General features: G+C 46.4%; 1 protein-coding gene across 3 annotated transcripts in view; it reads left to right on the plus strand.

Moving 5' to 3' along the window:
* Positions 1–15,302, plus strand: part of LOC135912446 (dual oxidase maturation factor 2-like) — a 513,017-nt gene that overhangs the window by 292,436 nt on the left and 205,279 nt on the right. For all 3 annotated transcript variants that reach the window (XR_010567670.1, XR_011511602.1, XM_065444889.2), the window contains exon 5: positions 9,674–9,827. Coding sequence is in view for 1 of the 3 variants with exons in the window: in XM_065444889.2 (XP_065300961.1) it covers positions 9,674–9,827 (154 nt within the window). In the remaining 2 variants the exon portion in view is untranslated. The remainder of the gene's footprint in view (positions 1–9,673; positions 9,828–15,302) is intronic.

Consider the following 15,302-nt stretch of genomic DNA (forward strand, 5'->3'; position numbering starts at 1 on the left):
AGTTATTTCATATTGGATATTTATGTACAATAGGGAAAAATTGATGTAAGAGATAACAGAAAAAAACTAAACAAAAGGAGTGGTTATGCCTGCAGTGACAATAGATACATAGTGATGTTATTTTTAAAAGCTTTGAATGATTTACTTTCTTGGATAATGTTTACAGCAGGATGGTGATCGTTTAAAAAACTGGAAATTCTGTAGCTAAGTTTCTGGGTGCCGTAGTTTGTACGTATTTTTTCCTTATTGTAACATATGTGCCGGGTGTTGTAGGTGTGTGTTTTCATTAGAGATTGTTGAAAAAAAGCCGTAGGATCGGAATGCATTTGTAGGTAACTAGCTAACGCTATGTTTTTGTTTATAACATTCCACAGTGTAAGCAGTTGATGTTTTCTAAACAGTGGGGCAGTGTGGCTAAGGTATGGTGCATTGTCTATTAGGCGCAAAAATTTCTTTTGTGATAGATATATGTTTTCTATGCTTGTTTTAGGTGCTGTGCCCCAGACAAGAAGACAATAGTGGAAACGCGAATGTGCCAGTGTGTAGTATAGTTGTTTCTTTAGCCAGATGGGCAAAAGGCTCTTTATTTTATACATGATACCAATGGACCTAGATATACCAGTGCGAACTTTTTCAATGTGAGGTGACCAGTCAAGATGCTCGTGAAAGATGACACCAAGAAATTTATGTGTTGGTACACGTTTGATAAATTCATCGCGAAATTGGATAACTATTTCTTGTTTTATACACTTGTTACGAGTGTGAAATAAAATGTACTTAGTTTTTTTAGTGTTTAACTCTAATGCATTACCGTAGAGCCACGTGGACAAATTTTCCAGCCATACATTGGTTTCAACTTGGAGGACTTTTAGGTCTTGTCCGCAGAAGAATACATTGATATCATCAGCGTACATTATTATTTCTGGTGTAGAGGGCACGTTAATTATATCATTTATATAGAGCAGAAATAACAGCGGCCCAAGGATTGATCCTTGTGGAACTCCATAATGTATCTGACCTAAGCTGGATTTAGCATTCGTAATATTCGTGTACTGGTGAAGATTTAGGAGGTAATTCTTTATTAATGTGAGAGCCGTTCCTTTAATGCCTTATTTATATAACTTGTACAGTAAAACAGGGTGCTTAATGGAGTCGAATGCCTTTTTAAAGTCTAGGAAAACACCTATTGTATATATTTTCTGCTCAAAGTGGTCTGTTATCTTATCCTTAATTTTTATTAGCGCCATTTCAGTAGATTCCTCTTTCTGGAATCCGTATTGCTGCTCGGTGATGATGTCGTTTCGCTTGCAGAAGTTTAGTATCCTGGTGTTTATAACTTGTTCAACTACTTTCGAGAGGATTGGTAGGACTGAAATTGGCCTATAATTATGTATGTCATTTCTATCACCTCCCTTGTGTATGACAGAGATTTTTGCAATTTTTAATTTATCTGGAAATATTCCGGTACTCAAAATCAGGTTGCATATATGCATAAGTGGCTGATTAATCATATGACTGATGAATTGATGAAGAGCACGAGTGAGAATCCCACAGAGTTAATGGAGAATACCTTAGTATCTTGCGATTCACTGATGATATTGCCTTGGATAGCAACTCAGGGGACCGATTTCAATTCATGCTCACTGACCTGGAGACGCAAAGCAGAAGGGTGGATCTGAAAACTAATCTGCAGAAAACTAAAGTAATGTTTAACAGCCTCGGAAGGGAACAGCAGTATACGATAGGTAGCGAGGCAGTGGAAGTGGTAAGGGAATACGTCTACTTAGGGCAGGTAGTGATCGTGGATCCGGATCATGAGACAGAAATATTCAGAATAAGAATGGGCTGGGGTGCGTTTGGCAGACCTTCTTAGATCATGAACAGCAGGTTGCCATTATCCCTCAAAAGACAAGTGTATAACAGGTGTGTCTTACCAGTACTCACCTAAGGGGCAGAAACGTGGAGGCTTATGAAAAGTGCTCTACTTAAATTGAGGACTACGCAACGAGCTATGGAAAGAAGAATGATGGGTATAACGTTAAGGGATAAGAAAAGAGCAGATTGGATGAGCGAACAAACGCGAGTTAATGAATTCTTAGTTGAAAACAAGAAAAAGAAATGCGAATGAGCAGGAGATGTAATGAGGAGGGAAGATAACCGATGGTCATTAAGGGTTACGGACTGGAGTCCAAGAGAAGGGAAGTGCAGCCGGGGGCGGCTGACAGTGAGGTGGGCGGATGACATTAAGAAGTGTGAAGGGACGGCATGGCCACAATTGGTACATGACCGGGGTTGTTGGAGAAGTACGGGAGAGGCCTTTGCCCTGCAGTGGGCGTAGCCAGACCTATTATTATTATTATTATTATTATTATTATTATTATTATTATTATTATTATGAAGAAGAAGAAGAATCATAATGTACGTACGTTCGCTTGGATTGGAACACCTTTCCACTTGGGAAGTGGTAAATTACAGAAAACACATTTTGGTGGGACCTACCTGTCGTTATTTCAATATAATCTGTATTTTGGTTCAATTCTTCTATTACGTCACGATACAAGTCATTTATTGTCATTAACAACATGCCTTTCCTCCCCTAACATGGGCGGTTTAGGATCCATTTACCTTGAAAAGGAAAGACGAGAGGTAAAGAGCGCTTAGCTACAATAATTCTTTTAAGGCAATGTCTTCCTCAGCGTGTGGCTTCTACTTTTCTGTACCGCTTACCTGGGTTTCTAGGTATTTTCTTGAGTCGATGCCGAAGATAGCGCAATCTAATACTGTGCTGTGATCATGAAAGTAACGTAGTCTAAAAAAGAAGGTCATTTATGTGGGTATGTGCCGGTGAAAAGTGTGCGCTTATCCTGAACATAGTGCAGTCCAAAAATTATTCAAGCCAACGCTCCTCCTACTTCCCTAGAGGGCAACGCAACAGAATGCCGTGCGCCGTGATTCCGCTGGTTCCTTAACTTGCTCGGGTTGACATTCTCTTTCATAGATTGCAACTGGTCAAATGCCAGAACGTAAAAAAACCTAGTGACAAACGTGCAAGAGACCTACACAGAGCTGACTGCTTTTCTTCTCCAAAGCGAAAAATCAAAGGGGTGCTCACACATTGCTCACCAAGTGTGTCAATCACATGAGCGTCAATTATTTCTCTCATCATGTGTTCTGTTGCTTTATTAATATGAAATGATTTTAGCTTCCGTGGTCGACGACATTCAATGAGAACCTTGAGCCAAAAGCCACAGCCTATATCTGGGCACTCAAGACGACAATGGAGGGAGAACGAAACGGCAACATCCTGACAACGTTGCAAAACAAAAAAGAGATCATCCAGAAAACCTGTCAAAAGTTAGAAAATGCAGTATTTGGCCACCACCCTTTGCACGGGACGGCGTTACATTACTGTCCAAACAAGTTCCAAAAAATATTTATTCCCATTTCTTCCTAATGTTTGTTCACAATAACAATCAAGCTTTACCTTCTGGTAAAATGAAGTTCAATCTGTCATTTCCAATAGCGATGTTCAAATAGCATATTCCATGCACTTCAATACCGTGGCGGCTTGTGCTAGATGGTACATACTCTACAGGGAAACAGAGTGCGTCTCGCACCAGCATTCCGTCTTTAGCCTTTACTGAGGCAGAACTAATTTAATGACCGCTGTAGTTCTAGGAAAACCTAATCGGTGTCTCATTCTTGTCGTCACGCGCAGTGATGTACTGTGTTTTCTTTGGGTATATAGGTGTGTTCCTTTCTTAACATAAATTTCAGCCATCAGTTAGCGCTGGTGTGTGTTCCCCTTCTAGCCATTTGTCTTTTCGCTCTGTTCCCCTGTAGAGTACACCTTACACTTTATTGTCATCTTCTGGCGCGTCCACTGCGTCTGTGTTGCTTGTGCTTTATTCAACGCCAGTGGTACGTGAGTTTGCGGCGGGGATTTCGTGCCGCCTTGGGAGATGGCGCCAGGTTGCGCGACCAAGCCGGCCGCGTCCGCCATGCTGCGGATGTTTGTCCGAGACGTGACTTGCAACGAGGCTCAGTTGAAAACAAGTTCATGGCGGCTGAGGAAGCTTTCAAGCCTGTGTCGCCACCTGGACGCAGACGCTTCTGCATCATTCTTCATCTTCCATGAAGTCGCTGTTACAAGTGCTGATGCCGAGCATTGCAGCGCAATGGAAGGAGAGGTGGGAAGCGTTTTCCGTTAACCGATTGCTTAGCGAGTTACGCACCAGCGCAGCAAACTGCTCGACTGGGCCGACAACGCCAGGATTATGCGGCCAGTCACGAAGGTGACAGCAGCGCCACGTACCGCGTCCACCTACCTAAGACCGCACATTCATTGGCGACCACTTTGACGCGACAAGAAATAAATCGCGCACTTGCGCCCGAAAGGCAAAGCACCGATTGCGATAGCAAATGTATAGATAGAGGGACGAAGTAAGCATAGTAGTTTTATCGGCCATATAAAGTTGTAAACACTCGCTTACTAACTAAATTAACAATCACAGAAAATGTAAGCGTGAGTCAACGAGGACGTAGAAAGAAACACACAGACAGAGACAGCTCCGTCTTGTTTCAGCTTCTTTCTACGTCCTTGTTGAGTCGCGCTTACTCTTTCTCTAATGAATTCGAACCGACTAGCCCGGCAACGTGCTTTAACCCAATTAACCAGCGCGATGTCACGCGCGCACAGGTAAACATGAACACATCTCGCTCGATGACAGCGTAAACTGTCTGTGATAATGCTGGAGTTATGAATCGCGGCCGCTGCGAGTTAATTCAGCTCCGTGGATCTGTCCCTTTAGCGCGAACGAAACCGCGAAAGCACAGCGAAGACGAAGCTACCAGCACTACGCGCGCTCTACAAACATCGCAGATCGCTTTGAATATGAGGCCCGCGAGGGCACGAACTTTGGCCACGTCGCAGATCGCTTTCAACACACACGAGGGCTGGCAACGCGTCCCTACGGCGTCCACCAAAGGCGTCTACTACGCCGTCCACGATTCTCGTGGCCAACGGCACATCGCGGTTGTCTCCACTCTGTACAGAGTGGTGGGCGAGGAGGACATCGAGGCACCACCGTATCAGCCGCCGGAGAAGCATGCCCCAGCTGCCACCCTCCTGCCTCGCGCGCCACAGCAGAGGGCCGCGTTCCTCACTCGAGATGGAACCGCGTTTGGCGGCTCACCCTCGCAAGCTTTCATTCATACTCACGGCGACGCCGATGGCAGAAGTGCACCTGCAGTGTCCATACAATTGTTACCGCAATAAAAGTAGCGACACACGCTGAGCACCTTGGAAAAAGAGAAGCGGTTGAAGGCGGCTGCGCCACATGTCTGCAAAACAAGCCATATGTACGCGATTGTTTCCTGCCAGTGTCTGCGAAAGGAAACAATCGCGTCCTCATGAACCAGTGAACAGTACACTTTTGAACAAATGTACACTTTTTGGGTCATATCTTGCCACACAACAAAAATCGTCAACTGTCTTACTTGAGCTTCCTTTCTTGAAAACGCTGCTCTCGCTACTTTCCTGTCGAGAATACTCTGTCATGATAAGGAGCATGCCCTTCGTGACTTGGAAGTACTGGGCTCGAACCGTGAAATAAAGGAAATGCGGACAAGACAAATGGGGATTGTTGTTATGTGGGAAGATACGACCAAAAATGTGTAATTTTGCATAAAAGCTTATGGCGTGGTGCGGTGTGGTGGAGTGGGGTGTGCCACGCACTACACTCATTTTAAGTTCGAGGCTAGTATTATCTCCAACCAATTGGCTTTGTCGGTAGTCATTTCATGCTTACATATACTCTCGTTTGTGGGAGGGGCAGAAATGTTTATTTCATGACACAGCATTTCTAAAACATCGGCGCGCACCCGAGCCGAATGGGCCAGATTACCATGGTTGTAATTTTCTACATTTTACTTGCGCGCTGATAATCGACAGTTCATAGATCCCCAGTCTGACCGATATACACTTTTGCGCAGGATAACGGCACGCAATTCGCGACAACCTGCTTCGTCGGCCCGACGGGCACCAGTGGTTATTAGGAGTATCTCGCAGTCCGAGATATGCGCTTCTTCATCGCGATATCTTCATCCCGCCTCTCGCCAGCCATTTCGCAACCTTTACCTTGCGCTACGCTGCCGTTTTGGCGCGTCGGCATCTATTTCTGTGGGTCCCTGCCCCTGACATCGGCCGGAAAGCTCTGGGCCATTCTGGCAGTTGACCACGTCACGCAATACGCCGAAACTGCTGCCCTTCCGGCAGCTACAGCGCGCGGTGTTGGCTCCCTTCCTGCTTCTTCGATTCATCCTGCGTCATGGGCCACCTCAGGAACTGCTCAGTGATGGCGGACGTGTCTTCCTGTCCGAAGTGGTTGAAGCCATTCTTAGAGTGCCGCATTCTTCATCGTGCAACTGCGGCGTACCATCCTCCCACGAATGGCTTTACGAAACGCTGCAACCGCATGCTCCGCGACATGCTTGCCATGTACTACGTCGCCTCCAACCACACAGATTGGGACGTCATTCTGCCCTTCGTGACCTACGAGTACAATATCGCTGAGAGCACCGCTGGTTATTGCCCCTTTTTCTTACTGTACGTGCACTACTCGTAAACGATCGACACAAGTGTACCAAACCGGCCGGATACATCTGAATGGGCGCCCATTTCTGCCACGCAAGACGTGCTTGTGTAGCTCTCGGTTCCTTCCGCTGCACCTTGTGCGTCTTCAAAGCTACTAAAGTACGAAGCGCCCTACTGCGTCGTAGAACGCGCATTCCCCGTCAACTACGTAATCGAGCCTGTTGAACTGTCTTCGGACATGCGCCGTAAAGGACGAGACCTTGTGAACATCGAGTGCCTCAGGCCGTACTATTATCCACTCATAGTGAAGAGCTGATAGGTTGCCGGACGGCTCCCTTTTCGTTCCCGGGGTAAATGTAGCGAAGAAGAGGGACGCTATAGTGGGCCATCCTCTCCAGCGCTTTCTAGTGGGGCAATCTTTCCAGTGCTTTTGCTCGGGGAACGTCCCTCATGCTGGGACTCCGTACCTTGCTCTACCGGTCGATCACAAACGCCGGGGACTAATAAACGCCTTTATAATTTATTTATTCATTCAGCTGCCTCACGGGCTCCAACCGGAGTATTATGTGAGAGGGGGTTAGAAATTCGGGTGCGAACTGACGCACTTCGAACATTCTTATTTGAACATCGTTACACAATAGTAAGTAAATAAAGAAACTGGAAAATTGATAGAAAAGGAAACACTTCAAAAGAAAATGCTGGATAATTTTTCTTTGAATTATTTTATTTAATAATAGAGTTTCACGCGCCAAAAAGCATGGTCCGATTATAAGGCACGCTGTAGGGGGGGGGGGGGGAGGTCTCCGGAAATTTGGATCACCTGGGTTTAAATTGCACCTCAATTTAAGTACACAGGTGTTTTCCCATTTCGTCCCTATCGAAATGCGGCCACCGTGGCCAGGATTCCCTCCAGCCACCTTCTGATTAACAGCCTAGCACTATAGCCACGTAGGAACCATATCGCGCTCTTTTTTTTTAGATAATGGCGTCAGTCATGTGAACAACGTTGTCCGGGGGACCATTCCAATAGATTGTTGCACGTGGCAAGACTGATGAGTTCAATGCAGTAGTTTTCCACGAAAGTTGTTTGAAATGGAGGTGATTATGCAATCGTTACCATGCGCGATTTGTCTCTGTAGAGGTAGGGCGAATGGATGATTTCTATGAACAAGTTTCTGGAAGAAACAAGTAAGTGAGATTGTTCTGCGAGATTCTATCGAAGGAATGAACCACAATGTCTTAATGTTACTTATGCTGGAATTCCAGTTGCAGTCTCGCGCAGTAAAACGAGTGGCGCGATTTCGTACGCCTTCAAGGGAAGGAATGAGGCATTCTTGATGAGGTGACTAAATGGAAGATGCGTGTTCAAGCTGAGCGCGAACAAATGTTTGATAGGCGAGTTGCCGAGTCGAAGTGGGCATGGGTCTGAGGTTGCGCTTTGGATAACCTAATGTGCGGGTAACTTCAGCAGCGATTTGTTTTTCAATGTTGGTTCTCCATGAAAGATGATTAGGAAAATAATGAACGCTGTGATACTAATATGATGACGCGAGGGTGACTGGACTGTTATTAGGTAAAGAAGAGTATAGGGAATTGGATTGTTTTCGCATAAATGTCATTAATCGGCATTGATCAGTCTTATAAGACATTTGCCATGATGAGCACCACGTAATAATGTGGTCGAGATTTTCCTAGAGACCTATATGTTAGCTGACAGAGCGGATTTTGCTGTAAATAAAGGCATCGTCCGTGATAGATTTGATTGTCGCGGTGATGTTTAATGGTAAGTCGCTAATATAGATTAGAAATAATAATGGACCGATTACACAGCCTTACACGTACCACGAAGCACAAATGAGACATCCCTTAGATGTACTTAAGACGTCGTTTATCGTCTTGCACATTTCGACCTTACCAGCACGTCTTGTGCACATTCGTGGCTTACTGCAAAAAGAGCCTTATGTCACTGATTAAAAAAAAATTATGGGGTTTCACGTGCCAAAACCACTTTGTGATTATGAGGCATGCCGTAGTGGAGGACTCCGGAGATTTTTACCACCTGGGGTTCTTTAACGTATTCCTAAACCTAAGCACACGGGTGTTTTCGCATTTCGCCCCCATCGAAATGCCGCCGCCGTGGCCGGGATTCAATCCCGCGACCTTGTCGCCCAACACCATAGCCACTTAGCAACCACGGTGGGTAGGCCATTGATCAAACGCAGTTGGTTTCATCCACTGGGGAGCCAGCCTTCTTAACACTTGTTACGGCCACTACACCGTTTGAGCTGTCCACTTGATAGCCAACTTGCAAACTATGTCCTTAATGAGTAGTGCAGTCCAGTACCTGAACTACGTAGTAGCCGTCACGTTGCCAACGAAAAAACAGAGCCACCACGGGCAACGCGGCGATTAGCCACAGTGTGTCTGGTGTAGAATCTAAAAACGTTTGCACCCTTTAGGGTGTATATTTGCGTCACAACAATACTCGACATCTATGCTGCCCTGATTTCTTTCTAATGCTGCGAGCCCGGTACTTCTAAGTCACGAACCGCATGCGCCTGGCAGAGCGTGTCATAACGTTCTCGACTGGAAAGCCGCGAGCCCAGCGTTTTCAATAGAAGAAGCACAAGCAAGACAGGCGATGGTTATCGTTGAGAGGCGAGCATAGACCACGAATGGTGCAACCGTTTTTAAAGCGTAGCAGCCGTATGAAGGACTATCACGGACAATCTCCGATTGTCGAGAGCTGTGATCTATGCAAGCCAATCAGGTTCTTGGTCTTTACCGGAATGAGATTACCCGAATGAGACACTTTGAGGGCTGATTGAGTTTAGAACTTTAATATATCGCGCCGCCAGCCCGCTTCTGTTCTTCTCTTTCTTACGGCGTTCTCGCGGCAAATGCGACTGCAAAACTAAATCTCAAACCTACAAATGATGACAGCAATTTAAATGATAATCTAAAAGAATGAACAAGTTGTAGACTTGCCTAATGTTTCCTCTTTAGAACACAAAGAAAGTTCTAATGTTCGTTGGCTAGTGTTTTCTTGCGAATATTCAGTAGTGTGGTGTTCATCAGCGACGCAGGTCAAGCAGGACTACCGAGAGGCGCTCGCCAAAGGCCTTCCGTTCCCCATCTTGACTATTGGCGAGTACTTGAGCCAGGACCTGGAAGGGTTCTGCTGGGGCCGGCGCTACCGCCTCGCCGGCCACTACGCTTTCATCCTGCTCTGGTATGTCTCTTTCTTATCCTTCCAAGACGTGTTTGTAAGGCCAGCATCAGGCATCTCGAGCCTCGCCTTTGATGCATCTTTAGCGGTTAACACAAAAATGACTTAAAGAAAGCAAGGACATGTAACCTAGTGTTGCACTGCAACGGCTCTGAGTCTCAGTTTGAAGAGGCAAACGTGCTGGGTCGCCATCACAATCGCGAAACGCGGGACATTTATCAAACCTATTAATTATACCAATAAATATGGGGCCAGGTGGGTGAATCAATTTTCAGCGCCCTTACACGACAAGGAGTTCGCGCTTTTGGCCCTATGTCATCCCTAATTTAAACCGGATGTTACTTTAGCAAACACTCTTACCATAGATGGGTTCTTACAAGTTATATTGCTGATTCAATAACATACCAATATGACGATATGACCACTGTATCTTGTGCATTGCTTACCTTATGTATATATTTGTGTGGTCTCCATCAATAAATCTAGTTGCTAGTTAGCGCTCATGTTTATCCTTGTTTCGTTAGCACTTCGTTCTTCTTCTTTTATAGCCGCACTTCACTACTTCGCGCTAAAAAAAATACAGCATGAGCCCCCCCTGCACTCGTCTGTTCTCGTGGTGGGAACACATCGGTTATCATCCTGCCTCCAATATACATGTCCACTGCGCCCAGAACGTTGAGACAGGACAATGCAATGTATACACCAGGGCTCTTTCTACTGACAGCAAGCACAGCTCAAGCTGCAGTCTCTCTAGTGGTGTCTTGACGCCTACATCCTCCGTATCAGGGTCGCGCAGACGCAGCGTTCGTCAAACTCGGAGGACGAGCACGCAATCCGAACATGTTACTCGCCCTCGGAGGAGAAAATGACAGTGGTGCAAAAACCATGTTACCATAGCTACCGTTCGATTTCGCCTTGTCAAAGCTCGTGGCGCTTGCGGGACGAACGGCGGATGCTCCGGTTCTACATGCGCCCGTTGAGATTATGGCTGCCAACAGCGGCGCGCTGTGTTATAAACACATGGCTGGAAACGCTCTGGCCATGACTGCTCTGACGGCCGGGTGTCTGAGAACGCTCGACGCCAGCGGAGAGCGAGGGAACCTGCGGAACAAAAGGCACGCACTCTCTTTCAACGAAGAGAGCGTTGCTCGCGAAGGCACCAGCCGAAGATGCCTTAAGTGGGTAGTTTTGCTCGGTGTGCGGGCGCGTCCGGTGGGGTCGAGCTTTTCTCACGAGGTGCCACTCGGCGCTGACATCCAGCGCAAAAGTATCCGAGTGCGCCAATTAAAATACATACTTCTATGTGTGGCCTAAGGTGAACATCACCGCGAGTTGTCATAAATTCATGTTTAAGGTGATGTTTCGGGAATTGAAAGTGTGCAAAAGGTGACATGAACTTGCCCTATACTTACAGCAGAATTCCTACACCTCTTAAGGAGGCCCTGAACCGCTTTTTATCCTACACTCTAAGAAGTATTCCGGGGAAAACGGGAGTAACTGGGCAGTTAGTCCTAAAAAGGGCGCTTTCGTCCCTCAAGGGAGTAACTGCATGGATGTGCGTGCCGTGTGCAAATTTTGGAGAGTAAGTGTTTAGTCCCTGCTCGGAAAGAGAGCAACGGGAGGACGAACGGCAACAGTTACTCCCCATGTGCTCCGCTGTTTCCGTCCGCGTCGCGGAGTGATGCGGCAAAAACTGTATTGTCTATAAATCGTGAATAGTTCGAAGTTCGTGCACTGTTTATTGAACTACATACAAAGCAGCACTTTGCCTCTTCGTGAAAAAATTGCGTGAAATATAAAATGGGATTGTGAAGAGCCATGCCCTTAATGCGCGCACCATGAGTGAGCGATACACATTAAACGCGCAAGTCATTGATAGACTGCCAGATTTTGCTGGTCAATAGTACCTAAGTTCATTCCGTTCCAAGGAGATTACGAACTCGACTGAAGCGATGTGTAGCTCAAACGGGACGCACTAAGCGACAGAGCAATCGTCCGTCTCTGTCGTCTTATGTGCCCCTTTTGAGCTCGCTACACGTTTACATCGCGTAGTGCCTCAGTTTTAGGCCCCCTAAGAATACTCGGGCTTTGTAGACGCGTAGGATACAGCTGGACTTATTATTTCGCACCATAATTTGTGTGAAGCGTCTCATACTAAGAAAGCTAAAAACGATTGCAAGTTACCCTCCTCCATAGTCATGCATTTTCTCCTAAACTCGTTCGCCGAGGGATCGGGGCTAAGCTCCGCCTTCGCTGGCTCTGCGTCATGATTGCACGTCCTGTCGTCGAGTTCCGGTTCGCTGGGAGCGAGCGCGCGAGGCCTTTCCATGCTCTCCGCCAGCTGCTTGGCAGTCGACCCCAAGCAAGCAGCGTGCGTTGCGAGCATTCTGTCGCTGCGCCAAGCGTGTCTGGTATTCTGGTAACCACAGGCGAGCTGGGTGTTTCGACAGATGGCTGGAGGCATAAGCTCAAGCTGATGAAGGAACTTTAGCGCAGACGTACGTGAGTGGCCTGATTGGTATGCACGGTCCAGCCAACCTGTAGGTGCAGAGCTTAAGCAGCCAAACAAAGCGCTTATATCGTTGTAACCAAGTGTAAAACATTTTAAACATTTACAAAAACAACGTGTTAACGATTACACTTCTGCCACAAATTTACACCAGCAGTAAAGAAGAATACATTTCGCTACTGCTACTTTGTGTGGTTGAGCTTTGTGCCAGCAGGTGGCTGCACCATGCAGACCATTTACGTTGTGTTTCTGCTTATCTTGTGAAACGGCGCGGTCAAACAGCGGGGTCCTATTCCCTTGCGCTTGCGTTTATCCGAATACCGGCCTCGCGAAACGCAATTGTGTTAGTAATCCTCCAGTGTAAATTGACGGCCGCAAACGCGCAAATCCGGGCGCCGATCGAATAGCGGCAGTCCGATGCGCTGCAGCCAGTCCGCTCGTCTACTGCCTTGCACAGGGACTCGATGTCGCAGTTTGACATATTGCCAGTCGCTACGTTGGCAGTCCGAAACGCAACAAATTCGATTCATGGGGCTCGCCAAAAGACTGAGACCTACTCTCACCGCGGAGCTCGTGTTAAAATGGAGCACGTTGTAACACAGACAACGCTTGCTGTGAGCCGGAAGTATTTAAGTATAGTGAGGAATTGTTCTTGTGCATTCCCTTTCTGTTGCTTTCTTTTTATAGGAAGTTATTCACTAATATTCCAACTATTACGAAAAACATTTATTCACCATAAAGTTGGAAAAGTTATTGATGAAGTGCCCTGGGCAGCCAATAAGGTAGTTCGCCCTACTAACGTCATTGGGGAAAATGACATCAAATGGGTAGGCGCGGCTTAACGTTCAGCCGAGTGATGAGCCGTGATCGGCAGTGATGTACATCTTTTAAACCTTATAATGAATTGCCCGATTTACGCGGAGCACTTAGATGTATCAATTAATGATCAGAACGACCCACTCTAACGACTCCCTACGTTTGTACAAAACCGTCAAAATCGTTTCAGGGTACTTTTAAATAAAATTCCCTACGAAGATTTTAATGGCCTACAAGTAAAGCCAATCAAGTTTGTTGCTGATCTCTTAGCTTCTTGTTTCGTTTATCTATGTATCAACGTATTGTATCTGCGTAATTCCTTAAAGGGAAGCTGAAGAGTCTGTCGAATTCAATAAGACGCTCATATACGAATGCGGGTACCTTATAAAGCATGTAGGTAAAATTTGGTAATCGTCGGTTGAAAGGTAATCGTGAAATGTAGGTAATCGTCGGTTGAAACTGCCCTGTAGCTCCACCCCCCGTCGAATGCCGCGCGCTGCTGCTGACGCTAACGATGCGAGCGGAGACCGGAAACCGCGGTGTTGTGACGTCAACTCTAGTGTTTCGTTCCTTCGCGGCGTCCGCGACCGTGCCTGACCGCGCTTGTTTCTGCGTGCGTGCCATCGTAATCTGCTTCGATCGACCCTGCACTGCTTTGTTGGTGCGTCTGCGTGTATGTAGAGTGGTAGTCAACGTGCGTGGTAGTCAACGTGAGTGGTAATCAACGTGAGTGGTAGTCAACGTGGTAGTCAACAGGTGAAGGTCACTACACGTACTGCATGAACCGGGAAGCTTTTCACGCGTTTAAACCGTCTTTGTAGATTGCCGACAGCTTTGGACAGCGCACAAATGCCGACGATCGCATCCCCGCTTAGTTTCCACGAGGAGGCATGCAGGAACAAAACACTACAGTTGTTCGATAGGAAACGAGCTCAATAGATCGGCGTTAGAACGGCGTTAAAACGTTAGAAAATGAAACAAAAAATTCTAGCCCAACGAAATATCAATCATATTTAAGTGACGTGCTCTGAAATCTCAAAGCCATCTCAACTGGGCCACAATGACTTTCCAGTGCTGTGGCAGTAACGGCTAAGTAAGAGTTCAACAGAACTACCACAACATCATTTCCATGCAGCATCACTGGTAACCCAACAACAATTCAACAAAACAAACACAACTGTCTACGGACAATGGACTTTCAATGATAACATAACAATTATTCAACATTGAGACACCCGCTGGCGTTTCATCAAAATTTCAGTGGCCAATATTCAAACGCCCTCAACACTGGACCCAATGATATCCCCAAAACTCTCAAAGACTTCGTGATATGATGCTCAACATTGACCAATGATATTTCAATGCCTTCTGAATACATTTTTTGTAAGGGATAACCTATTCCACGTCCGTCATGCTTCCAAGCTTTGCAGCGTCGTCTGCTAAGTCCACTTTCCGTGCGCCATCTATTTTCACTCCACTATGGACCGAATGTTTTCAAGTCCTAAAAAAAATTGAGCAAGTTCGTATGGGACAATGATTCTACGGAGAAAAGAAAAAAGACCTTTAGGTAAAAGCTCCTGATTCAGCGCCTTCACTTGCTGGAAGCGGATTTGAACAGCTCTGGCGCTGCAGTACATTTAGAAAACGTGCGATCTTAAGAGGAAATGGCGACACTGTCATGATAAAGCATCTCGTTCGTTGTTCGCGGGTGGCAATTTGTTGAGAACAGTGGATAAAGAAGAGCATTCACTACGCGTACGAGCCAGGGCACACGGCGTTGTAAGCAGCCGCACCTGTACGAGCAGAAAACTTTCAGTGGCAATGAAGGGAAAGCTACGTAGGCAAAGCGCGCACAAGTGAGAGTGGTTGTAGAAAGAGTTCGGGGTTTCAATCCACGTTAGCTTAGTCTGGGAAAGAGAGTATATAAACACCTTATTGGTGACAGTTAAATAAGACAGAACACACCTCCACGTGCAAAAACTTACTGATTTTGCGGCTTTTCCCTTCCGCGTCTGGGCAAACGCTAAACAGTGGCACGTGGAAGCTGCGGCCATTCAGCGTCCGCTTCGAGCAACTAAAGGTCGAGCGCTAAAGGCACTGTCAACGATGTCGGACTACTTGGCACCCTAGCACATCTGCTGCAGCTCCGTGCC

Source organism: Dermacentor albipictus, chromosome 1 (assembly GCF_038994185.2).
Source record: "Dermacentor albipictus isolate Rhodes 1998 colony chromosome 1, USDA_Dalb.pri_finalv2, whole genome shotgun sequence".
Classification (NCBI taxonomy): domain Eukaryota; kingdom Metazoa; phylum Arthropoda; class Arachnida; order Ixodida; family Ixodidae; genus Dermacentor; species Dermacentor albipictus.